Source organism: Balaenoptera borealis (assembly GCF_965194805.1).
Source record: "Balaenoptera borealis genome assembly, chromosome: 3".
Lineage (NCBI taxonomy): Eukaryota > Metazoa > Chordata > Mammalia > Artiodactyla > Balaenopteridae > Balaenoptera > Balaenoptera borealis.
In genome coordinates, this window is record NC_138866.1 from 166,141,257 (window position 1) to 166,168,209 (window position 26,953).

The following is a 26,953-nucleotide window of genomic DNA, read 5'->3' on the forward strand; positions in this document are numbered from 1 at the left end:
TGAAGTATAACTAACATTAAAGATGCTGGAATTTAACTACAAACACTAAATCAGCCTGAAGACTATCTTCCCGTCTTGCTTTATATGTAATTTTAAAATATGGTGCTTTGCCAGCAACTCTTACCTAAGATTTTTAGAACTAAACCTCAGAATCTTCCAACTGCTTTTAGCCCAGAAATCAACTGTAAAGTGCTGCTCATTATTTATTAATGTCAGAATTATAACAGTTCTAAACACTTCTGGATCACAACACATTCTTCTGAGGAGGGAGAAGTAAAGAAACAGAGGGGAGGGACAAATCATCCTGTAAAACTACTTTAGTTAATGAGAAAATGGAGCTTTGGATGGCTTCCAAGAGCTTGTTCTGAATCCTTCAGTGAGAAACTCACAGACCCTATAGAAGGAAGCTTGGACCTTAAATATTTTTCAGGTAAATTTACTGGATCCTATCTTAATGCACAAGAAAAGATGTAGACTTTTACAGTTGTTTTTTACATAAATAAAAGACTATTTCTTTAGAACATTTTCTCAATGAATTTCAGTCTGATGAAATATACACTTGCTACTCATTAATAGTAGATCTTACCTTAAACAACTGGTAAGACTTCTAAGCCTTTCTCATGTATTTATAGGTCGGGCACCACTTCCGTTATCACAAACTATGTCAGCAGGCAGGGGTCCTGCTGGGAAGCTGCAGTAAAATGGCAGTACTCACTGAGACACTGGAGTTTTTTGTAATTTGAAGATATTAAAACAAAGATTTCTTAAAATATTTTGAAATTTCATAGACTACATACATGTAAAAATGCCATTTTGTATGGCTAAATTGATGAAATCAGGATTCTTGCTTAGAAAGTTATTTGGCATCGTGACACAGCACCTACATAGGATAAACATCACATTTTAGATGCTTTATCATTTTATCTGATGTACTTTTTCCTGCACAATTAGCCTTTAACATGTGCCAGCTTCTATCTGGAAAATACTGTCACTACGTATCCACAGTACAGCATAATGGTCTGGAACCCAAATTTACAGATCACAGAAACAACTCACACTGTCTTGAAGATGAAATCTTCGAAGTACCGAACTGAGTCATGCCTTCAAAAAACTGGGCACCATGTCTACTTCCTGCTGTGAAAGAGCTGCCACACTTTCCCAACTTCTGGGAGAGGTGCTAAGAAAAACCAGTCAGGCGAGACAGCAGGAGAAAATGAGGCCCCGAGTCTCGAAAGGTGGCTCTGTCCTCCATCCTTCACACCTGCAAGAGCGTGCGATGACTCAGCCAGCCCCTCACAACAGTCAGGTTTTTCCCTCTTCATTAGATTTCAAACAACATTTTTATAATGAAGAATTTCAAGCACAGACGGAAATAGATGGAATAATATAATGACCCCCCACAAACCCTTCACCAAGCTTACGTGTGATTTAAATAAAATGCTTTTTCCTCCTATTCATACTGATATATAATGCCAAGTCTTAAAGAAATGACAAGTAAACCCCCAGTGTGGGAAAACCGTCTCCAAAAAGAAAATCAAACCTTGTCAATGGGTTACCTTGATTTGCAACAACTGAGGGAAGCAGAATTTAAATAGTAAATGTGGTTTCACTTTAACAGAGACAGAGAAGCTTCTATTCCCAAAGCTACAGAGGTTGTATAAAGACCAGAGTTCTCAGGTGGGTTACAGAAGGCTCTGTTTCTATTTCCCAATGTTCTTCTGTTTATTTTCTTCTGCCAATTCTAAACAGAAGGTTTCACTTTGCTTGTGAGAACTCTGACAAGATTAGTGTTTCTTAAATATCATCTCTTGCCCACCGTGTCAAAATCAATACTCTTGAAAATAAAGACTGAAAATTCCTTAGACTTAGGAATTGGGATCCCTCATGATGGGGCTCAGGAACTGTCATTTTGAAGCAGCAGTCCTGGTGATTCTGACGCACAAAGTTGGGGACATGCTGCTCTGTAAGTGGGGGTATTTGCCTGACTGCAAGCCCCAAATGGAAGCTTCTCCTGAGAAGGGATTTGACACAAGCTCAGCCTCTGCTGCCCCCCTGCACCCCCGCCTCTAAACCACAGGCATGACCTGAAACTTGGAGGCCCAGTTTAAAGGTCTTATGCCAACGACTCCCCAAGTCTCTCTGCAGCTCGAGGGCAGGAAGTCTCCCCTGTTCTGAAAGGCACAGTCACGGGAGGGTGACCTCCTCTTCTCTGACACTTCGCATCATCTCGAGTTTTAAAGGCACGAATGAATACTTCATCAGTTTGGTACTGAAGAAACTCTCTAGTTAAAATGCAGACAAAGTCCCTCGCTGTCTGTCTCTAAAATTCTGCAGGATGTGAACTGCATCTCCTAGTTGTTACCTGATAAAAGTACACACATTCAAGTTTTCAGTATGCTGAACAATATCTCCATGTCACTTAGGATCCTATCGTTATCTGCCACTGAGCTGACTTGCTACAAGCTTGGGTCCCTCAACTACTGACACTGTGGAAAGTGTTCAGCTCCCCCCTGGGTCCGCGCTGCCAGATCTGGCGCATCCAGAAGCGGTCCCTCCAGAGGGAGAGAAAAGCCCCAGCAGGCACACTCTCCGCACTCATGCGATAGGATGTGAACTGATGGGGTTTGTCCCAGTTTCCTGTGGCCCTGTGACAAATCACCGCAAACTTGGTGGTTTAAATCAGTAGAAATTCTCTCACAGTTCTGGAGACCACAGGTCCAAAAGTAGTTTCTCTGAACTGAAATCGAGGTATCGGCAAGGCCAGGCTTCCTGCAGAGCCTCAAGGAGAGAATCCTTTCCTCACTCCTTCCAGTTCTGCTGGCTGCTGGAGGGCCTTAGCGTGTGGCCACAAGCTTGAAGGAGCCACCTTCAAGTCTCTCCCCTCCATCTTCACATGGCCTTCTCTTCTGTTATGGCAATCTCCCTCTGTCTCCCTCTTTAGGGATACAAGTGATTGCATTTCGGGCCCATCAGATAATCCGGGATGACACCCCCATTTCAAGATCCTTAACTTAAGCACATCTGCAAAGGCCCTTTTCTTGCCATATAATGTAATGCTTACAGGTCCCAAGGATTAGGACGTGCATACTTTTGTGGGGCCATTTTTCAGCCTAACACGATTTCTTACTTTCACCATCCTCTTCTGCTGATGCGCAAATGTTTCCTTTACAGTGATCTGATTCTTAAAATTACTTGATTTTACTTCATCTGTCTAAAATCCTGTTTCTCCACATTACTGACACGACCTTGAAGTGTCTCCCCTTCCGCAGTGGCGTCCAGGTTGAACGCGGGGGACAGAAGGTGTCCCTGCCCACCTCTCACTCTCGCTTCTCATCCTCTGCCCCCAGCCACTGCAGTCTTGTTCCCTTTCCCTGTATTCCTTACCGGCACACTGAGGCATGAACATCAAAGGTGCCTTCCTTCTAAGGGACAGCAGAGTGCAGGAGGGATACCTGTGAGCTCCAACTTGCTTAGCACGTCATTTTCCTTGGTCACTGGCCATTCACCTTTGAAAACCCTAACAAGCGCACCCGACTACAGTGAAGACTGCCTTTCTTTGGAGGGAAGAGCGATTTTAAGCTTGATCCTAACAGTCACGAATCCATCAGCAGTTTTAATATCAAGAAAAATAACTGACATTCAAGAGCCGCAGCTCCTGAATCTTTCAGATTTATATCCAGATAAAAATAGATGCCTGCAAAGTTGCATCGTAAATGATGCAGGATTCATGCTACTGGTTATTTTCTTGCCACTGAAGAAACAGCGCGTTTTGGAAGCCCTGGACATGTGGAGAGTGACTCCATGATGGTATCTCAGACCTGCAGCTTATCCAGGCTGGCTTTCTCCACAGGATCCAGCGTGCAACAGAATAATGCAGCATTTGGGTTTTTCAAATTGAGCACAGCTGATGAACGTGTAGACGTTGACTCCTTCAGTGGTAGAATCAGCCTCCCCCTCGTGGTGGGAGCCGAAGAGTGAGCACACAGCATGTTCAAAGCCCCATAGCCGCCTTGCTCTCAAGGATGTTCCCCTTAGGCTTGGGCCTGACCTCGCCCATGAAATGGACAACCACCTGGTTATCAAAGCCTCCTCTACCTCAGTAGGTATCCCTTATTACAGACTTTACATCAAGATCCATTTTAATAATGAGTATGGACACATCAAAAGTGCCATCTCCTAGGTTAAAGACAAAAATATTTCTCGTGGCACCAACCTTCCTAACCCATAAACAGCCGCAGCAGTAGCTGGCTCAATGACTCAGAACACACAGAAACCAGGAATGGTTCTAGAATCGTTAGTGGCCTGACTCCAGGAATCATTCATGTGAGCTGGTGCCGTGATGACTGTTTTGTTACAGTTTCCCTAGAGCAAGTTTTTGTAGTTTCCTTTGTCTTTATGACAATCACAAAAGTTACTTCTTCTGAATTTAAGATTTTTATCGCATTTGGAAGCTTGACCTATTTACTAATGTGAAAACTGCATCTTATAATCTCTTCTATCTAATCAAATGTCTGGCTTTGTAAACTGGACTAGTGGGATTCAATGCCACTTGACTATTTGTAGAGTCAAGATCAACAGATCTGTGCCCAGTATAACTTGAGTAGGCCTGTTATCCCAATCACTGGCGGTGATATCCACTTTCCAGTGCCAGATTTCCACGAGAAACTGATGGTGTCAAGACTGATGATAAGAACAGGTGCCTTCTATGAGATCTGAGTAGGACAGGTTTGGTTTGTTTGAGACACTAATTGTGCTGTGGTCAATAAGTAGAGCAATTTCATAGAAATCTATTCCTTATAAAGGTCACTTCTGATTTGGATTCTTTGATAAGGTAAGTTCTGACCCACAGGTAGTTGGGTTTTGCTGAACTCTGTTGCGGGCTGGGTTCTCGGGAAAGCAGACTCTCACGTTTAAAGTACAGAATGTCTACTCAGAAGTGCCCTTGGGATCACCACCTGAGGGAGGGGGAGGAGACAAGAGGATGGGGTAGAGGGAGAAGTTTCTGCAGTGCAGGCCCATGCACAGCCGCGGCCACTCCATCGTGTGCTCTGGAGCTAGAATGGCCCTTCGTCTGTCAGCCCCTGGATGTGGACTGGCTCAGGTGAGACGATTCTCTGCAGCCGGGGCAACCCTTGAAGAGGCTGCGAACTGAAGGCTCTCCACCGGCAACACTGGCCCGGCAGCTGGGGCAAAGGGTCCTTCAGGGAAGGGGGATCTGGGCAGCGTGGCTCAGAATCCACCACAACTCTGTTTTCTGGACCTTCCAAGTCTGATTATCTGTTGTATGCGTCCTACCTTACCTGACCAGGTACTGTGGTTATCAGGATACACAGAAGAAAAATAAAGATGAAGTCCTAAGGTTTTTTGGGCCATATTACCCTTTAAGAATATGCTATAAGCCATGTATACCTTTGCGTGCAAACATACGAAAATTTCTGCGCACAATTCTAAGGGGCTCACAGATGCACGCCCCCCCCCCCCCCAGCTTTCACGGACCTCAGGTTAAGAATTCCCAGTGAAGTGATCTAGCAGGGAACACATAATGGACGACGGACAAGCTTAATACAGGAAAAAGAGAAACTCAGTAGAAGGTAGTTCCCCCCAAAACCCATTTCTTAAGGTATCTGTTCTATTCTGTTTTCTAAAATCCCCTCCAGGATTACTGTTAACCTATTTAATACACATCTCAGAAGCAAGACGATGACTTCTAATAAGCCTTAGAGGAGCCATTAAACTGTGACTGTCAAATGATGAAGCAGGCCTCTCGCAATTCTGCCAACACCAACAAGCAGGCAGGTGAAGTAGTGGAACGGCTGCTGGTGGCATCAGCTAGAAACAGAGGCCTGCGTGGTCCTGCCCAGAATCTTTTACCTTTGCCCCACATTGTTCTAAACCTCTTTCAGCAAGCAAAATCACAAATGGCCCAGGCTCTCCCCCCGTTCCCCACCCCCTCTTGCTTTAAGTGGCATGGAAGTTAACAGCTAGATATTTGGCCTATTAAGAGCCTGATCCAAAAGGGTCCTTAGGAAGTAAGTATTCTCAAGAAGCTGGGGCTTGGAGAATAATATCGTTAGGCTACTGTACCACCCAAATGCACACCACAGTCACGACTCACATCCCGATGCCTCCATACTGTGCCTTCAGCAAGCCCTGCTCCCATCAGCTACGGGGAGAACGAAGCTGTAGCTAGAACATCCCTGGAGAAGGCAGAATTGAACTTCCTTTTTAAACTAGCAATGCCTTTTCTGGGTTATAGTCTCCCATTTTTTTCTGTAACCAACAGTTTATACAGTTTCAATGAGGTAAATTGAAGACTTGGACTCTGGGGATAACAGCTGACAGGATTTAAGGTGAGCAATGCAGAATATTTTCCTTGTTTTCTGTGAGGGTGATGAACTGTATTGTGTGTTAATCTGAGAAATTAAAAATATAAACACACGCTATCTCTAGACCAGTGGTTCTCAACCAGGGACGATTCTGCTCCTCCGGGGACGTCTAGCAATGTCTGGAGACATTTCTTGGTCGTATTCGACTAGGGGAGGGGCTGCCAAACACCCTACAAGACACATAACAGTCTCCGCGGCAAAGAATTATCTGGCCCCGAATGTCAGCATTGTCAAGGCTGAGAAACCCAGTTCTAGACCATGGGAGAGGTCTTTCAAGCTTGGTTCAGAGGGAGCACTCCTGCTGCCCTGCCTTCCAGGTGAAGTGAAAGTGGTCCTGATGATGGGAAAACGGTCACTGCCAGAGGTTTCGCTGCTTGTTCAAACTGTACTGTGAGCACCTGGAAAGTCTCAGGGTAAGTGGGCGCCACCCATGAGCACGGAATCATACCCTGGAGCTGGAGGGGCACAGCAGCGGGGCGCAAACGGCTGCGGGCAGAGGCAAGCATGTGCTAAGAAGCAACACCTGACACTCGTTCCGACAGCATCCTTCAATTTAGTGCTGGCAAACCTTAGGCGTTCCTTAAAGTCTTATCTACAGAGAAAAGGGAATGTAATGCAAATGTTCAACACTAGGGAAATGTATGAGTACATTACGGTCTACTGGAGGTTACATCAATAGATTACATGATGTAAAAAAAAAACTATGAAGACACTCCAGTAACATGGCAAAGAGTCTAAAAAATAATGGCAATGGGTCCTTTGTCGTTTTCCTTTAATATTAAAACACTGCAGTTGTTTTAATACTGGAAAAATTTACACATATTTGAAACATAAAAGTTGAAGACCGATAGTCAAAATGCCTTCTTTTAAGAAGATTTTTCTTTGGCACGTTTCCAAAGGCCACAGGAAGTCAGGCCCTGCAGCGGGTGTGGTGCCCAGAATCCAGGCCTCACTCATGACTTTATAACCATCAACCTTTGGACTAACGGCCGTGTGTACAATGATTACAAGTATGCATACATCCTGGTATTCTTTACTTCTGAATGAGAAAACTCAATGTGGCTTTGAAAATTCTTTCCAAAATGTTTATTTGCAGCTGAAGTTGTTCTTCCACGATACTAAAAAGCATGGAAAAGGAAGATGCCCAGACTAGACTCCAGGGTGACCTTGGGAACACAAAGCTAGAAACTAATTACCACAAAGTGAATTCTCAGATACATGCTACTTCTTAAACAGGAGACTAAACAGTAACCTTGGGAAGGAAGGTTTGCCAAATATAAAACCAATAAAGGGGAGAAAGTAAATAACTCACCGGGAGTTATTATGATGAATATTACAGGCTCGGGCCATTAGCACCACAATAATTGGTCGAAAGGCTTTTCCTTTTCCATCAAAGTAGTATTCACACATTTCCTTAAGTTCTGTTGTAGATATGAATAGTTCCTGAAACAAAGTTTCTCTGTGTCAATACAGCATCATAACTGCACAGTCAGTGGTATTTCCTTCACAAAACTTTGATTTGATTTTAGTGTATTCATTTCAACTGAGAAATTCAACACTCAGTAGGAAAAGTTCCAACGTTGTATGGCCACACAGCTGGCTGTGTGTGGCTGGGCCACACGCAATGCCTGGCTCGCCCCCAGGGGCCTCAGTGCTGGGGTGGGCACTGCTGCCGCCCCATGACTCCAAGAGATAGCAGGTGGGGGAGGAAAGCACCAGATAGCCAGTGACAGCTGGAGAGAGAAAGAAACAGGGCTTGTTGCAGCTTGGAAGATGGAGGGGAGAGGAGAAAGATGGGGAGTGCAGGAGCCAATGAAGCAGGAGGTCAGTGGGTATCAGGGGCTGGAAGACGAGACGTGGCCAGAGAGAAGAGCAGGGGTCAGAGTTGGGCTCAGCCGTTACTTAGCCACACAAGCCAAAGGTTCATAGGGAAAGTGTAAGACATGGTTTACCTGATGGCAAGGAGCTTCCAACTGAGTTGGGAAAGCAAAATTTTTTAAAATGTGAAATATTCAGTGAATAATATGGTGGTAACTTGAACAATGCCGTACGTTAAATGCATTAAAGTTCACAGAATGGAGAGATCAGTGTGGACGAGAAAAACTGAACATTTCATGGAGAAGATAAGCTTTGATTGGGGATTAAAGGATAAGTAGGATTTTGATTTCTGAAGAGGAGGGAGAGCCTTCCTGGTGATGGGCATGTGTGTTTACTGTATCTGTCCCTCAGGGACTTGCTGGAGAGAATCAGAGCTTATGCCCTGGGAGCAATGGGAGCTACAAATGGACCCAAAGGACGTTCAGCAGGGCTCAAGTGAACTCAGTCCAGCAGGCCAGTCACTCACTCCCTCAGTTACTGACTCAGTGCCAAGGACGATAATAAACGCAGAGGTTTCAAAGATAAACAGGACAGCCCCTTGCCTACAGGCAGCTCAAAGTCTAGATGGGGGAAGGAAAACAATATTGCGGGGGGACTGCTGTCGTGGAGGTAAGTGCAGCTGCTCTGGGAGCACAACGGGGGCATCTCTGGCTCAGGCTGAGGGCGGGAGGAGGAAAGCAAGGCTGGGGACTGAAGGCAAGAGACAGACGAGACGAGGAGGGTGTGGAGGGGAAGAGGAGGGCTGCGTCGAGGATCCTCCCCGGGTTCCTGGGTGGCAACCTCCAATCAATAGGAAAAACAAGAGAAAAAACAATCTGTAGGAAAATGTAGCGCTTCAGATCTGCCAAGTGTGAGACAGTCGTGGACATTCCAGGGTGCTGCCCAGTGAGCAAAGTTTAGGAGAGAAAATTCCATCTGGACTGGAGATATTATGTGGGAGTCATAAGCATGGGAATGGGTAAACTGAAGACAGAGAGAGAAGAGGAGCAGACAGAACCCCAGGGAACGGCAAAATTAATAGGGGTGGGTTGGAGGGGACAGAGAGAAACCCAGGAAGCTGACTGAAGGATGGCCTAAGAGTCAGGAGAACGAGCAGAGTGCAGAAGCCAAGAGATGGGTTTCACAGAGGGGGTTGTGGTGAACAGTGTCCAATGTTCAAAGAGTCCAGGAAGATACAAACCAGCAGTGCCCACTGGATTTGGTGGAAGGAAGCAAAGGCAGTTTCAGAGGAGAGGCTGGAAAGGAAGGCACAGTGTGATGGCGGAGCAGTGGTGAAGGGGCAAAAGAGAGAGAGAGGCCAAGAATACTGGAAGAGAAGGGGTAGGAGGACACAGGGTCAAGGGATGGTCCTTTAAAAGACAACCAGGAAGAAGCTGGAGAATCCAAAATGGATCTGAAAGAGAATGAAGAGGGCGAGTCTGCAGATAAAGACAGGAGAACAGGGAACTGCAGGAGGAGTTCCTAGGGCCCCGAGCAGGCAAAGGGGATGGGACTTAACCAGAGGTACAGGGATGAAGCTGGAAAGGAGGGAACCCTGACTTCACTGAGGTGGGAGGGGAGGAGGACGGCACGCAGCAGTGTGGGCTGCAAACGGCCCAGAGCAGGCGTTCAGGGAGTTCCTCCTTCACGGCCTCTGCTTGGTCCACTGGACAGGAAGTGGTGAAAACAGGAGAGTCGGGTGGGGGCTGCAGGGGGAAAGTGCAGAACCCTGAAACGGGAAGGAAGCTGACCAGCGGCACATGCACATTTCTGGGCAGCATCTGAGAATCCACGTGAGGCTGGGGGCCACTGAAAATTTTGGGAAAAGAATGCTTAGCGAAGAAAGCCCTATTTGGGTCAGGCTGGCACTGATATTCAGAACTGGACAGGAAGACAGTAGCGGGAGTCACCGGAGGCTTCACAGCCTCACCAGGCCTGGAGCATGTGATGGGTTTGGCAAGGAAAGGTCAGATGACTCTTTGGACGTGTACGTGCTGCCTGTACCTTTTTTTTTCAGTTTCCCCATTCTGCCATCACCCCCCTCTGTAACTTGCACTGCATCCTCCATGATGCCCCACACTTGTTGCTCAAGAAACATTTGAAACCTGACATTTGGGAATCAAGTCTGCAACAGCACGGCACACATGAAAACCTGCACCGTTTGCTCATAATTCTAAGAAATCAGCATTACTTTACAGTATCGTCAAAAATATCTTACCTTCCTGATGTCCTCGTACAGACCTTTCAAGTCTCTCCAGCCAAGGTTAAAAGGATCAGTGTATTTCTCACCACTCCGTGTTTTACTACAGCAGCACACTGCTGGCGTCATGTGATGGAACCTGGAGAGGCAGAAATGCACAGAGTGGAAGACTGAGCGTTACTTTACTGAGATAACTTCACTTTTAAGTAAGAATTATACAGACCTATGTATACACATATACATATAGCAGAGTATGATGATGGAAAATTTAAGCCCAGATACTTGCTGGAAATTAAGCATGAATACAAAAAGGTCATTATAATTTAGAAAAACATAACAGAATTCTGATCTTGCTCAACAATACATCAATTTTTATAACCAGGACCCTGGGAACCCATAAAATCAAAGAAATATAAACCATGTTCATCGTGTTCTGAGTTTAAATTTTATACAGTTGGGCCTCCATACCTATGGGTTCTGCATCCGCGGATTCAACCAAACTCGAACTGAAAAAAAAATTTATATATATAAAAATATATATTTATATATATTTTTATATATATAAATATATAAACTCATAAAATTCCAGAAAGTTTCAAAAAGCAAAATTTGAATTTGCTGTGCTTGGCAACTATTTACATAGCATTTACATTGTATTTACAACAATTTGCACAGCATTTACGTTGTATTAGGTATTATAAGTCACCTAGAGATGATTTAAAGTATATGGGATGAGGGACTTCCCTGGTGGCGCAGTGGTTAACAATTCGCCTGCCAATGCAGGGGACACAGGTTTGAGCCCTGGTCCGGGAAGATCTCACATGCCGCAGAGCAACTAAGCCCGCGAGCCTGTGCTCTAGAGCCCGTGAGCCACAACTACTGAGCCCATGTGCCACAACTACTGAAGCCCTTGTGCCTAGAGCTTGTGCTCCACAACAAGAGAAGCCACCACAATGAGAAGCCCATGCACGGCAACGAAGAGTAGCCCCCTCTCCCCTCAACTAGAGAAAGCCAGCACGCAGCAACAAAGACCCAACGCAGCCAAAAATAAATAAAAATAAATAAATAAATAAATTTAAAGTATATGGGATGGGGACTTCCCTGGTGGTGCAGTGGTTAAGAATCCGCCTGCCAATGCAGGGGACACAGGTTTGATCCCTGGTCCGGGAAGATCTCACATGCTGCGGAGCAACTAAGCCCATGCGCCACAATGATTGAGCCTGCACTCTAGAGCCCGTGAGCCACAACTACTGAGCCCACGTGCCACAACTACTGAAGCCCGCATGCCTAGAGCCCGTGCTCCACAACAAGAGATGCCACCGCAATGAGAAGCACACGCACCACAACGAAGAGTAGCCCCCCTGCTCGCTGCAACTAGAGAAAGCCCGCGCGCAGCAACAAAGACCCAACGCAGCCAGCAATCAATCAATCAATCAATAAGTGTTCCTTTAAAAAAAAATAAAAATAAAGTATATGGGATGATGTGTGTAGGTTGTATGCGAATATTATAGGACTTGAGCATCCCCAATTTTGGTATCTGAGGTGGGGGGGGTGGTTAGAACCAATCCCCCTCCACCATACCAAGGGACAACTGTATTCCCATTTTTTCAAAAGGCAGAGATCACATAGAGCAGATACTGTGGCACTTAGTTAAACAGCATATCCAATTTGTTGGACTAGCCCACCACAATTTAGAATAGAAATTTACTGGCAGTATGGCTAATAATTTTAGTTGCAATACAGATTATAAACTTACCGTGATATACTATACATATTTGGAAAGGCAGATGTTAAACTCTTCACAAGATTAAAATAGGACATCTATAAAATAAAAGTATTAAGAAACTTGTAAGAATATTTGTGAAAAACTTGTTTATAACACTAGATAAATTAAAACTCCCATAATTTATAATAAAAGTAACCTTTATCTTTTAGTTGTCCATTTAGACTGCAGACTTTAGAAAAAATAACAAAAAGTTTCCTTTCCTTATTACAAAAGCAATATTCATCATTACAGAAAATATAAATATGAAAAAAGCAGAAAATAAAAAACATCTATAATCTATCCCTTCCCCCAAAGAATGCTCCACATTCACATCTATCTTTCCAGATCTGAAATTCCCTTCCATTTAGCAAAGACTGGGCAGAGAATAGTAAGGATTAGTGTGGTTTACACTCTTTTAAAGTCTTAAATTGGTTTAAAACAAAGAATAATCAAGATCCCAAAAGCATCTGCCCAGACAGTGAAAAAGAAAGGATTTCAATGTTAAGGAAGAAATTTACAGTTACACAAACACTGCCTATTTCAAGCCACTGTTCCTGAATATACTTGGAAATGGTACTTCTTGAAAAGTAATGTCAACAAACAAGCAAGTTCAGCAGCACATTTTGATCGTATTAATGAGAGATCAAGAACAACAAGAGACAACTTCTGAAGGATTCAGAGGTAGTGCCGACAAATAGTTCCAACAATTACTGTGCACAGGAGTGGGGACCCACAGATACAGCACCTAACTTGAAGAATTCAGGGACACAAGCATTTCAAATATTACTAATTTACTAATCTGATGCGCGAAGGGCTCTTATAGAATACTTGAAGAAAATATCTTGACAAAGGATGGATTTAGTAGTAGAAAAAGAAAACTAAGGTAATAAAGCCTTACAATGTGCTTTCACACTATTTGACTCTCACAACTACTTGTTTTTATACAGCCGGAGAACTTGAAATTCAGAAAAGTCTGAAAAACTGGTAATACAGGTATGTTTACAATATATCAAAAGAAAAAAGCACCTACAGCACTGGGTGCATTATGTGATTCCACTAAAAATGTGTACACCCACACAAATAAAATCCACAGAAAACAGGGTTTAGAAGCATATAAACCAGGCTATTAAAAATAGTTATTTTGGAATAAATAGGATCGTGGGAGTTTTTTGCTTTATTCTTTTAAAATTCATATTTTCTGAATTTTCTTTAGTGAACACACCCCGCTTTAGACATATTAAAATGACAATAAAGGTTGACTTTGCCAGGCAGGCAGTGGCCAAAGAAGGCAGTCCTGAGTTCTATTTTCACCATAGCATTATATATTCATTAAACCAGTAAGGACATTTATGACATCCCAGGCATTAAAATGTCCTAAGGAAAAAAAGTGATAATCCTTTCCTTTCATTTTACCATTACATGACACTTAACCTACTTTTGTCAGCCTTCATGCGTAAATGATTCACACGAATTTAGGATTTATTATAATGCTTATTCAATTTGAGACCTAACCTCTAACTTGGGGTGAAGAGTTAAAATTACACAGCTAATACAGAGCACTCTTAACCACTGGGCAGTGCAACAGCATAGCTTGTTAAAAGCCTGGAAGGTGGATTTTGGCTCAGATCCCAACATTTCCCAACATTTCTGCTTTAAGAGTACCTTCGGGCAATGTTTCCCAAAGTGAGGTTAGAGGTGCTCAGGAGAGCAGGAAAGTATTCAAAGGAGTGGTGTAACCGGAGCCACCTAGTGTGCCACTACTAGCAAGGGCAACAACCATCTCAACCAACTCTGATTTTGTGTCTTTCCATCACATTCAGGCTTTTCTCCCTGAAAGCCAACCCTGCCTCCCATGAAGTTACCTTTTTTAAAAAAGAGAAAATGCTGAGTAAGAATCAAGACATACTGACAAGTGATTTGGCACAATCAGATACACACTGGTTTCCGTCCTATCCCAAGATGTTTGAACACTACCAATGAAGAAGTTGAGAGAACATACGAACATCAGGAAAAGTGGAGCTGTGCTGGGAGAGACGGGCGTGGCTTTATTGTTGTTGCTCTTTGTCCCCATGGACTATCAGGCCCTAAGAGACTTGAACTAGCCAAAACACACCCTCCTGAGGCAGACACCAGAAGGCTCATGTATTTACAGTGAAAAATACCACTGACACGAATCAGAAATACACGTACTGGCATGACCAGCAAAGCTCCTCCTTGTCGTCATTAAGGCAGACATGGAAGACATCCAGCATATTCTCTCCAGGAAAGCACCCTTTCTGTGGCTAATTGTTTAATGGGCATGGAATTTAAAAAAAAAAAAAAAAAGGAGCATCAAAGAAAAGAAGTATCAGTGGCATCAGTGGTGAGTGCATCCATCTCTCCAAATAACATCCTCATCTGCAGTACTAGAAATATTTGAAGGCTGGCTAGGACAGTACTGAAATGGATCCCAGCAGACTCTCTTTTTCCCATATTCTCTCTTTATTGTCTAATCCATAGACTAGCCCAGCTGCCATTCTCTCTCCAAATGTCTATTTTGGATAAGTTGTGATTATGTATGCATATGTATCCAAAAGTAGACATTCAGAAATACTACGTATTTCATATTGGGAAATGGTCTTTGATGGACACGGAAGTGTACCAAATCTGATTGAAACGGAAGAGTCCTAAATTCAAATAAACTTTTAAAAAAATGAGCCTTGCAGATGAGAGAACACATACAATTACTATGTGACCGGAGAAGTCTCTAAAAGGACAGTGAGTCCACAGACCTTGCGTGGTTTTATGCTTACCAGTACGAGCCTAGCCTGTGGTACGCTAAGAATTAATCACTACAAAGTGCGGCAAAGGACTCACAGAGCCATAGAAACTTGTCAATACACAGGAGCTAAACTGACCGGAAAGGGAGAAAAATGAGATGGAGTCCAAAGGCAGCAGGGCAGAGCGTCAGGGAGTCATGGTTAGTGCTCAGATTCTGACTCTGCTTCAAGAAATCATAGGCCGATTTAAAGATCAAGGTTTCTTCACTTGCGACATCCTCAGGCCTCTTCTCCTTCCAGCCCGTCCAGATGTGCCCTCCCTCCAAAGCAACTACCACAGGACTGAACTCCGGTCCACTCTAAGCATCAGCCCTGCGTTCTCCACGAGACTTTTCCGCCTATTCCGAGGCTACCCGGACCCTCCGTATCCCTGAGCGCTCAGAGCACCTTTTGCTCTAAAATCCCAATTAAGTTGTTGCCCCCGAAGCCCTGGCTGTAACTCGAGAGGAAACACCTGCAGACGCTCTCGACGCTTTACGCATACCCCAGGAGACCACTGGACCACACCTGCGTTTCGCCGGGACCTGGCTCCTCACCGCCCCTTCCCCACAACCGAGACACTCCCCTGTCCCCAGGACACAGCTCTGCAGCCCCGCGCGGGACGCCCACCCCTCGGCTCCGTCCCGTCCTCGGTGCCTCGCCAGCCCTGGGTCGCGTCCCAGCGCAGCCCCGCGGCCCCCGCCCGCCGCTCGTGCATCTCGCCCTCATTCATTCTGCGGCGCCGCTGTCATTGGCGCGGTGACCTCTGCGCCCGGCCACGGCGCTCGCTTTCCGGCCTCACCTGCGCGCGGGCGGCAGCGGCAGCGGCGGCGGCGGTGGCGGCGCGCAGCCCGGACAGTCCCGCGCGGCCGGGAGAGCCGGGCCCGGGGCTCCGCGCCGCTGGCCTCCAGGAGCAGCCGCGCCGCCACCGCCACCAGCACGAGGCCATGGTCCGGCGTCTGAAAGTCGCGGCAGAGCTGCAGCTCCGCCTCTGGCCCGGCGGCCCCTCCTCCCGGCACCCGGAGCCGGAAGTCCGGCAGCGGAAGAGCGTCTGCCTCGCCAGCCCCGCCCCTTCTCGCTCCTCCCGAGGGCGCTTCCCGCCCGGGAGGGGGAGGAGCGGCCGCAGAGGGCTGAGCGGCGGTGGGGTGACTGGACTCACTCGTAACCCCGCCCGCCCGCCGGCCGCTGGCTCGGGAGAAACCAGCGTGATCTTCCTCCTGGGGAGCGGCCTCCCCCGACCCCGCCCAGCCGGTGCCTCCAGCAGTCTCCGCAAAAATGCACCCCTGGCCGACCAGCTGTCATCTAGAAATGCCACAGGGCGCCCGACGAACAATCACGAACTTTCCTTCTGCGTATTTAGGCAGAAGTAGGACGCGAAGCATCGGGTTCCCGTTTTGCTGCCTAATCCGGAGGCTCCAGTTTCCGCGGCTGCTTCTCTTGGGTGTTACCTGCCACGCCGTCGTCTGCTCCTTATGGCGACCTGGCCTTGAAGGAAGTGCCAGCCTTTTGCATCTTTACAGTAACAAGTCAAACCCCGAGCAGGGCTATTGTGAAAGAGAAGTTAGATTAGCCTCGTCTCTCGACTTTTGGACGCTCTCTGAAAACCTTATAGGTATATTGTGGCCTAGTTTGGCAATCTTGCTCACATCTGGATATGTGAGTCCCGCTCGTGGGTGTACTGAGCTGTGCGAAGTTGTTTAATATTTGGTAATGTTGAACCTACTTGTAACCAGCCCAGGGAATACTGGAGAATGGACAGGATTAATGCCCGATAAGGGTTAGAAAGACCTTTCCTTAATTCTGTGGCCAGATCTACTCTTCTCATGGTAATGAGAGGGTGTCTTTATAACAGAAGTCGTGATATAATTAATCATTCAGTACATGCGTATAAACGCACAAAGCCTATCAGAGAAGGTGTAAGCATTGGGGATTCAGAAATAGAAGATACTTAACTCTGTCCTCAAAAAATTCACTCTTATGAGAAAATAGACTAGCAAACAGGCAACTGTGATTCTCTGATATTTTTTCTTGTTCTTCTGACTCATGCATTTTGCATTAAAGAATGCAAGTACCCGTATAGCTGAGCGCATTTTTACATTTATCTTCAAATTTTTTTAACTGAACAAAAGCATATAATAAAGAAGTTTTTGAAAATGTCAGTTTTATTGAGGTTTTTTCCCCCCAATTTTGAAGATTATATAAAAGATGTCAGGTGCTTTACAAATTAAGGTTGTTAATATGCACCTGTGGCTTATCTTGATCTAGGTTTATGTATTAAGAAATATCCACAGGTGGAGTTGGCCAAAATAGAGTGTTGCAGTAAACACTTGTACTTGCAACAATCCTGTGACTTAGAATATTTTCATTTGCCCTTTTTTTTATAGGTAGAGAAACAGATATAGAGGAATTAAGTGTCTTGCCCAAGCTCACATAGTTGGTAGATAGAGCACTACACAATTCTGTTATGCCATTTTCATTTAGAAATTGTTTACCCAGATTAAAACAATAACCTGGCTCTTAAAAAGATGTAATTTGGCAAGGCTAAGTAGGGAAGGCAGATAAAATTTGTGAAGGCCTCCACCATTATAGTATAGCTAAACTTCCCATGAACAATAACCCACCAACAGGACATGCAGAATACAAAGTAGTTCCTTTGACCCAATTAGGCCAAGCATGAGTCTAGAAAGTTAAAACATTGTCTAAGCTGTGCAAGTAATTGCCAACAGACTCATCTTGTGCACAGTCTAGAAATGGCTGGGCCTTTTAGACTGCACTTATAAGAATGAAACAACTGGTAACACTGATAAAAATGGAATAAGTGTACAGTTGAAACATTTTCAAAGTTATTTTAATATTGGAGAATTGGCTACACTCAAAGACATTTTATTTCCATAATGATGATACTGTTGGAAACATTAGGTAGGACCAGGTTTTACAGCCAAGGAGAGATTATATACAAAATATAACCATATATTGTTTCCTAGTACTGCACAGAAACATCTCATCCTGATGTTATTAGATAACTGAGAAATGAATTATCAATGTAACTCTGGTAAGAACATTTATTGAGAGAAGAGTTGCACTGAAAGGTGAGCAATTTTTGTGCATTTCATATTCTTAGACCAAACTGAATTCTGAAGAATTGAAATAATACCCTTATTTATATTACTGATTTCTCTGAAATGTTCAGATAAAGGGTTAACATCCATTTGGAATTTTCTCTGGGGTCTTAGTCCATGACTGATTAGTTCGCTAAATTAACAAGGGTGAGGATTGGGTACCTCTGAAGCAATTAGTCTTTTTTTGTTCCATGGCCAGTGATCACAGGTGTTAGCTGATCAGCTACCTTGCCAAAATGTGAGTCAGTCAGTACAAAAAAATAAGTATTAGTGAAACATTATATACTGCCCATGCTCTACTAGAGCATCATAAAAGATAATGCATTAATTATATAATTTAGTCTATTTCCACACAGAGGCTCTCCTAAGAGAGAAGAAAATACACTATTGGATCATCTACTCCTAATCATAGTCAGGTTTTCTTGATGGATACTAAAATCTGTTTTTTGGTTGACTACCCATTTGTTCCCCCATGATGCTGCCTTATTCACCCTGTACTTAAGGGAAAGTGTAAGGAGCTAAATCTGACCCACATTTGCCTGTTTTTTACTCATACGGAGAAGATATAAGAATTCTCGTTTCTATTATTATAACTGACATTTAGTTCACCTAGGCTTGGGTGGAATAAATAGGAGTTATTCCAAACAATTGAACAAATTGACCTGATGCCACCTTTCTCCACTGATTCAAAATATTGTTTTCTTTCTATAGGGAATTCTTACATTACTTTGGACTGTTTCTGTGCTTTTTATGGAGTCCCATTGATTTTTGCATCTATTTTGGGGATAGCAATATTTTTAGTTATTTTTACACTTTTTAAAATGATAAGGAAGCTCCCATTTCTGTTATTAAAAAAAGTATTTTCTCAGATTTACACTTTGTTTCTTCAAAAAAAAATCCTACTATGATTTTTGATTGGATTTCCATTATGTTTAGTAAATAATTTGGTGACAGTGACATCCTGATAATATCTCTATCCAGAAACATAGGTTTTTGTGTCCCTTGTTTTAGTAATACACCTATCCTCTTCTATTTTTTGTTTTAATTTGTTTGGATTAGGAAAACATTAAGATTTTAAGAATTATACTTAAAAGTAAACATTTTCTGAGTATCTAAAGCATGCCCAAAACTCTTTTTTTTCTCTACAGCTTTTTAAATAAAGTACATGGTCTTTAGTGCATGGACTTCATGAAATATAGTTTATCTCTTTAGAGGCAATTTTTAGAATTCTAGCCCTGCAAACAGGCATGTATCAAATGTTTTGAAGTTTCTGATGGGATTGGAAGCAGTTTTGTACATTTAGTAAAACATCTGTTGCCTGGTTTAGAGTTAGTTATGTATGTATCTGTTTCCTTCAATTAATTATGATTTTTCTGAAGGGCAGAAAGAATGTGATTAAGTGCCAAATATTTTTTGGTTGGATCTACTGGATTGGCCAGTACTGTAATTCTGATACTGTAATGCAGCTCACCTCATTTTATTCATATATTCTTATTTATAAATACATTGCACATGCTATTGGTCTCCCATAAGTGAAAATCTTTGAAGACAGGGTATGTGTCTTGTTTTAAACTTTTTTCATCTCCCATCTTCTTGGACAGTTTAATATACTGTAATATATGAATATTGAATAGATATGGTTGAAAATAAGTCTTTAAATAACAAAGTATGAACAAAATAGTAGTTTAAGTTGATTTTCTTAAAGAACTGTAGGCTTTCTAAGGACTATTAATGCTGTATATGCAACAAATGAGAACGTTAAGAAGGGTTGTTGTTGTTTTTTTTTTTTATCAGCTGTGTTGCCAATTGATCCTGTTAAAGAAAATTATGTGCGTAAAGTGAAAAACTGTGTTTTTTCAATTGCCTTCCCCACTCCTTTCAAATCAAGAGTACATCTTGTAGCAGTTTCAAAGGTTAGGCTTTACTTTTTCACAACGCTTAACTCACTATAACTTTTGTCTAAAAAACTAGTAATATTTTTTTCAGAGTTAAATTGTTAACCTATTGATAAATGATTATCTTTGTGCTTAAAATTTATAACTTGGAGAATGTCATTCTTAGAAGTCACTTTTTGATACTTATTCCTGGAGCCTAGTACTCAGTCTCATTTTAAAGTTATCTTACAAGGAAAACACACTTTTGTGGAAAAAAGGGGTAAATGAGTTAAATTCTTAGAAAGGGGCTCCAATAACAAATTCTAAATTATTCTCTCATGATATAGATGAATTTGGGATAACAATAGGACATTTACTTTTTTCTAGTTCCTTTAAAGAATATGTACTAGGAAGAATATTATTTTACCATGCATAATAAGAAAGCCATAAAAATTTTAGAACTATCTAATAGACCTAATTTTCCCAAGTAGCATAAATAATCCTAGAAAGTATGGTACATCTCTTCTGAGAAAACATTCATGTAATTTTGGAAGAAGTTTATTCTTTTAATTTTCTTTTTTTCCATAAAGTTTATTTTCTCAAAAACTATTAAAGGATTACTTAAGTTTCTAAGAAGATTTTTCTTTTCCTGCCTCAGCAAGTGCTAGAAGATATTTTGGACCTTGATTTATCTGTCTCAGAAACAGATGATTTTATCCAGCTTGTAAGTGGTGAAAAGATAGTACTTGGATCCATTCCATTGGCTCACAGATATGGGGGCCACCAGGTAAGAGTAGCACCAATATCACTTCCTTATGCAAATATAAACAGCTGGCAGAAATGCTATCCTATTGAAGAAGTTATTTTGCATTAATTTCTAATATTAGTGTATTGAGACTTCAAGAAGATGTTTCTAGAAGAATATGTCATATATAGATTAGCTGATGTGATTTCTTGTGATAAAGCTAGGGCATAAGTTTCTCTAATGGAATTGAGAAAACTGGGGCAGCACAATATAACATTTCTGTGAATTATTGCTAGAGAACTCATTCAGTGGAGTTTTGGCAAGAGATTTAGGCAAAGTCAGGCAGCACAATGAGTCAATATAAAAGCCTCAGAAGGACAAATAGAATATAATTTTGCCAGGATAGCTGTAGAACATTTTTAGAACTGCTAGAAATTAAGTCAGGATTAATTGGGGATGTTATACATGCTGAAGCAATTAAGAAGGCACCTTCTAGAAATACAGCAAGATGTTGAAGCAAGTTCAATATGTGGAATCTGATTTTAAAAAAAGGAGAGGAAACACAGAAACAATTGTTGAAATTGCTGTGACTTTCTTGTGAGTTAAAGATTACTTGATTAATTTAAGAGAATAGAGTGATGTTTAACTTAGCAAGTAATTGTTGGCAATAATAATAATTACCATCGGGCTTCCCTGGTGGCGCAGTGGTTGAGAATCCGCCTGCCAATGCAGGGGACATGGGTTCGAGCCCTGGTCTGGGAAGATCCCACATGCCACGGAGCAACTAGGCCCGTGAGCCACAATTACTGAGCCTGCGCATCTGGAGCCTGTGCTCCGCAACAAGAGAGGCCACGATAGTGAGAGGCCCGCGCACCGCGATGAAGAGTGGCCCCCACTTGCCACAACTAGAGAAAGCCCTCGCACAGAAACGAAGACCCAACACAGCCATAAATAAAAAAATAAATAAATATTTAAAATAATAATTACCATCTTTTGAGCACTTGGGTGTGTTGGACACAGTGCAAGGCATTTTGCATATATTAACATTCATTCTTACAACAATCTGGCAAGGGTTTTCCCATTTTACAGAAGTGAAAGGTCAGTCTCAGTGAGATTAAGTAACTCAAATTTCCACAGCTAGTAAGTGGCACAGCTGGGAGCTGAACAACCACAAACAAATTTTAACAGAAAAGTTTGGAAACAGTTAATCATGTACATTCAAAAGCAATTTTTTCAGGTACAGTACGCTCCTGATTTTATATTGTATACGTATAGTATAGGCAAATTTTCTACTAATAAATCATTCCTAGTTCCTATTCTGGAGTTAAATAGATCAGTTCTCAGTATTCTACACCTAACAAGCTTAAGCTCAGCTATAAGATGATAAAGAAATTAATTATATGTCTTAAATTTATGTTTTTTAAATGAATTTCAGTTACACCTTATGGATTGAATTTTATTTTCACCTTTATTCAGGTTGTTGATTGTTATAATCTTAAAAATGCACTATTCCATTTTCAATTTTGACAAAGTAACTTTGATTATAAATTACAATAAAAGCTTTAAAGGTTAATAAACATGAATAATTTTCCCTTTTAGTTTGGGATATGGGCAGATCAGCTCGGGGATGGAAGAGCCCATCTTATTGGAATTTACATGAACAGGTACTACATGTTTTCTTGTATAATAGCTTTTCTGCTAAATATTAACACAAATCTGCTAATATTTAGGTGTTTTTTTTTTTAAAGGCAGGGTGAAAAGTGGGAGCTCCAATTAAAAGGCTCAGGAAAGACCCCATACTCCCGGTACTTCTTTTTTTTTTTTTTTTAGTCATCTAAGTAAAAATTGATGTTATCTTAATTATAACTGAAAATCTTTTTTATCATATTACCCATAGAAATGGCGACGGCAGAGCTGTGCTTCGTTCTTCCGTGAGAGAATTTTTGTGTAGTGAGGCCATGCACTATCTCAGAATTCCCACTAGCAGAGCTGCAAGGTAATTCCTCTTCCCTTGAAGCTAACTTTCAGGACTGCATCATGTTATCTCCAGAAATGTGTCAATCAAGTGAGCAGCTAAACCCCCAATAGCATGATTTCTCATCGTTTCTTATAGTTTTAGTTACTTCTTGATAGCTTGCTAGCAGTTAAAGTACAATATAACTTTGTTTGATTCTCTTACCTTTCAGTCTGGTTGTAAGTGATGATGCAGTATGGAGAGATCAGTTCTACAATGGAAACGCTGTGAAAGAACGAGGTAATAACAGTTCTTAGAACATTTACATAAAATTAGACTAAGTTCTTCAGGAACAACAGAAATTGGGCATCTTTGCAGTCTTCTTAAAACATGACCTGTGGATCTTCATGATGTAATTTCAGTGTTATGATATTATAATAGAATATCCTTTCCCACACCCTTACATCACTAATCCATCCTTTTCTAACAACAAACTTCTGGGAAGTTAACCTGGGAAGTTTATGAACAGCCAGCAAAACATTATAAAGCCAGTGCATGAACATTCATATACTTTCTTCCCAGGAGACCCCCTCAGACCTTACCTCAGATCCTGATTGCTCTTACTTCATGTTTCCTTCCAATAAGTTCGGTTAACTTTTCCTTCAGCTTTTAGTAGGTCAGAAATAAATTAGAAAGGGGATGAGAAAGTGCCATAGAGCAGTGAAAAAGGAAGAGCGAGAGAAACTTGACTCTGAATCTCTGGAGAGGCAGGAGACCTGAAAGTCAATAATAAACATATTTAACTACTCAAAATGCAGAGCTATTGAGAACCGCTGACAGCCCTACATGCTTTATTGGGCCCCTTGGACATCACTGTGTTACGGGCCAGCGTTTTTACTGGTGTTTATAGCGATTCACCAAGAGAACATTTTATGTTCTTCATACTTTGGGAAAAATATGTTTTGATAAGGTTTTCGTAATAATCCCCCTAGAGTACTCATGTTTAAAGGAATTAAAGGTTATTTATCTTTAAGGCATCTCTCTCTCTCCTCTTTAATATTATCTGGATAAAATGCATACTATTACTGCACATGGGGCTTTAACAGCTATTTAGGTCTTTTTGTTTATGGTGATTGGAAATGAGATTCCAATCACAAGACTGTTACTATGATGGGCACAACACTACTTTTATGTCTATGACGTATATATTGTTAATCTGAATTTGTTTTTGGCCACGCCTCACAGCTTGTGGGTTCAATCCCGACCAGGACCTGGTCGGGATTGAACCCAGGCCCTCAGCAGTGAAAGGGCAGAGTCCTAACCACTGGACTACCAGGGAATTCCCTGTTAATCTGAATTGTGAATTAGATGGTTCAGAAACCAAACTTAACGGTTTCAAATTATCTCAAGTATTTCTCCTTTTTAGGCCATTCATAGAATTTCCACATCTAAGTCATATACAGATATTTTGATTGTGCTTTTCCCTAATATTTGCCCAGCAGCCACTGTAGGAAAAGAGCTGGACAGGCAAAAAGAATATGTGAAACCTCTAACCGGCTCTGTGGGAATTGATTTGTGACTTTGGACAGGTCACATTTTTCCCCCTGTTTCTCCAACTAAAATGAGGGGTTAGATGAGATGACACCATCTATGTCTTTCAGGATTGACATTCAGTGATTCAATGGCTATTCATAAAGTAAACATTCAGAATCATCTATTGAGCTCTTATATTTTTTTCTAAGTGAGTATATTTTTATTGCTAAAAAAAAAAAACACATGAAAATAAATGTTCAGATTACTAGCGTGAATGAGTCCTGACTATATGGATAACTTAGTCAACCCAGAAAATACTAATTAGCCCTTTTCTGTGCATACCACTGGACTCATCTCGGGGGGTCCAGGAGTAATAAGTATATACCGTGGTCTTAAGAAACTCAGTCTTCATAGACACTAAACACATGGAGCAAATGAATAATAAATAATCTGAGGTTAGGAAAAGGGCAATCCGGTTAGCTTTATGGAGGAAGTTGGAATTGACCTTGAGCACAAGATTAGAAAGTTGGCAAGGATTTCAGTATGGGGAGAAGAGGGGGTGGGGCAGGGAGAAGTGCACAAAGGCCCAGAGGTAGCAGCGAGTATGGTGTTTCATTGAAGGACAGCACCAGCAGAGCAGCAGCTTTGTCATCTGGGATAGACCGCACCTTGACATGGAAACACATGTCAGTACAGCATTCCTTATAAGAAAAAAGCATGAATTCATTTACTAATTGTATTACTAATGTCTACGATCAGAACAGAAGGTGGAAATAGAAGGCTACAAACACAAACACAAAATGCAGAGATTCACTGTATTTCTTCAGCATATTCATAAGTTAGAACATATGCAAATTTTTTAAATTGAAGTTAATTTCCAATTAGTTACACAAATGGAAGTCATGTACAGGGACTGTGCCATAGAAATATTCCACTAATTCTATATTTCAGGGTGAGGTACAGGGAAAAGGTCACAACTGAGGAGACAGTGGGAGCCTAACAGTTTAACCAAGTAGCATTTCACTAGGTTGGGGCCTCAGTATTTCTGAAGGTGTTGTGGTTCCTCACAATCTAACTGATTCAGGCGTAAAGAAAGACAGAAAAATCCTTGACCCTTTCTAGGATGTAAATTAATTGTTTTTCTGATAAATCCACTATATTCTTTTTTATTAAAGTAATTTCATTTTAAAGAAAAGCATATTATGCTGTGTTTGCATAGTTTAAAATAGTTCATGCTAAAATAAATGTTTCTTTTTCAGGTGCAGTAGTGCTGCGTGTTGCAAAATCATGGTTTAGAATTGGATCGTTAGAAATTTTGGCTCATTATGGTGAATTGGATTTACTAAGGTTAGAAAACCATTTTTTTCAGTGGTAGAAGACAATTGAAAGAAATTCTTATTTATGTGCTGTGAAGTTACAATATTTTTGGTTTTCTTGTAAGTAAAACCCAAACTTTCAATTAATAGATATTTTCAACACTTGCTGTGTGCCTAACATCGTGTGGGTTTCTATGAGGCTGAAAAAGAAGGGTTTAGACCCAGTAGACCCTTTTCTCAAGGAATGCTTTTATCTAGTGTGCAACCCAGTTGGAACTGAGGGCCTCTGTGCTACCCAGACACCTGGGTGGAAGTGACTCAAACTCCCCAATTCTGCAATTCCCTTCCAAGTTCTGGGTTTCCCAGGATGCGTCCTCTGTCTCATATGTCTTCTTTCCTGGACTCTGGTTTTGACATGTGTGTGATGCCTGTTTCATACTGGGTTGACCCAGACATGAAGCTCAGTCCCTTCAACAGGACAAAAGCAAACAAAGAACAGACTGAAATTGCACAAAGCATTTAAGAACAAATCTTACTGAAGATTTCTTCAGGGAAGACAGATGAATGGTTCCTTCAAAAGAGCAAAAGCTCTTCCCCTTGTGTCATGCAGTATAGCTTCCACCAAACTGATGCCTTGGTGCCTGTGGAATCTGCACTCACAAAATTCGTCTTCCTCAAGCCAACTTAGCAGGATGTTTCTTCAAACAAAAACATTTACTCCGGACTTCCCTGGTGGCGCAGTGGTTAAGAATCCGCCAGCCAATGCAGGGGACACGGGTTTGAGCCCTGGTCTGGGAAGATCCCACATGCCACAGAGCAACTAAGCCCGTGTGCCACAACTACTGAGCCTGTGCTCTAGAGCCTGCGAGTCACAACTACTGAGCCCACGTACCACAACTACTGAGGCCCACGTGCCTAGAGCCCATGCTCCGCAACAAGAAAAGCCACTGCAGTGAGAAGCCTGCACACCACAACAAAGAGCAGCCCCCGCTCACCACAACTAGAGAAAACCGGCGCTCAGCAACAAAGTCCCAATGCAGCCAAAAATAAATAAATAAATTAAAAACAAAATTTACTCCTTTAAGAGGAATTCTGTTTCCATTTGTTAAGAGCATACAGTTCTAAAAAGCCATTAGAATATATAAGAAAAAAATTCTCTTAGACAAACCAGAATCATTTGGAATATGAATCCTACACTGTAGGCTATCAGCTTAGTAAATCCAGATACCTGGTCCACGGAGAGAATGGGGAAAGGGAAGTGAACGCGCAGAGCAGAGAAATCATCACCATCGTCATGACTGTTCTCTGAGTCTTCTTAGCAAATGTTTACTGAACTCAGGGTCATCCCAGCTTGTTGAGAGAGAAGTCTCCTCTCACTGGGCATTTTCACTTCTCATTTGTTTTTC

At 42.1% G+C, this 26,953-nt stretch overlaps 2 protein-coding genes across 14 annotated transcripts in view; one reads left to right on the top strand and one right to left on the bottom strand.

The window, feature by feature from the left end:
• PDSS1 (decaprenyl diphosphate synthase subunit 1) overlaps positions 1–16,036 on the bottom strand; it is a 58,213-nt gene extending 42,177 nt beyond the window's left edge. For 7 of the 10 annotated variants that reach the window (XR_014242628.1, XR_014242629.1, XM_082385597.1 and 4 more), the window contains exons 1-4: positions 15,809–16,036; positions 12,200–12,264; positions 10,462–10,582; positions 7,699–7,829 (exon numbers count right to left, since the gene is read on the bottom strand). Coding sequence is in view for 6 of the 10 variants with exons in the window: in XM_082385597.1 (XP_082241723.1) it covers positions 7,699–7,829; positions 10,462–10,582; positions 12,200–12,264; positions 15,809–15,955 (464 nt within the window). In the remaining 4 variants the exon portion in view is untranslated. Of the gene's footprint in view, positions 1–586; positions 778–1,056; positions 1,184–7,698; positions 7,830–10,461; positions 10,583–12,199; positions 12,265–14,398; positions 15,367–15,808 lie in introns of those variants that run through there. The other 3 variants (XM_082385600.1, XM_082385596.1, XM_082385602.1) reach the window with 3 other exon arrangements.
• Positions 16,037–16,111: 75 nt separating this feature from the next.
• Positions 16,112–26,953, top strand: part of LOC309625600 (protein adenylyltransferase SelO-like) — a 28,174-nt gene continuing 17,332 nt past the window's right edge. Inside the window, exons 1-8 of one of the 4 annotated variants that reach the window (XR_014242621.1) lie at positions 16,112–16,618; positions 19,920–20,038; positions 20,658–20,786; positions 22,344–22,408; positions 22,493–22,549; positions 22,642–22,740; positions 22,931–22,998; positions 25,491–25,578. Coding sequence is in view for 3 of the 4 variants with exons in the window: in XM_082385449.1 (XP_082241575.1) it covers positions 16,282–16,618; positions 19,920–20,038; positions 20,658–20,786; positions 22,344–22,408; positions 22,493–22,549; positions 22,642–22,740; positions 22,931–22,998; positions 25,491–25,578 (962 nt within the window). In the remaining variant the exon portion in view is untranslated. The remainder of the gene's footprint in view (positions 16,619–19,919; positions 20,039–20,657; positions 20,787–22,343; positions 22,409–22,492; positions 22,550–22,641; positions 22,741–22,930; positions 22,999–25,490; positions 25,579–26,953) is intronic. The other 3 variants (XM_082385449.1, XM_082385448.1, XM_082385450.1) reach the window with 3 other exon arrangements.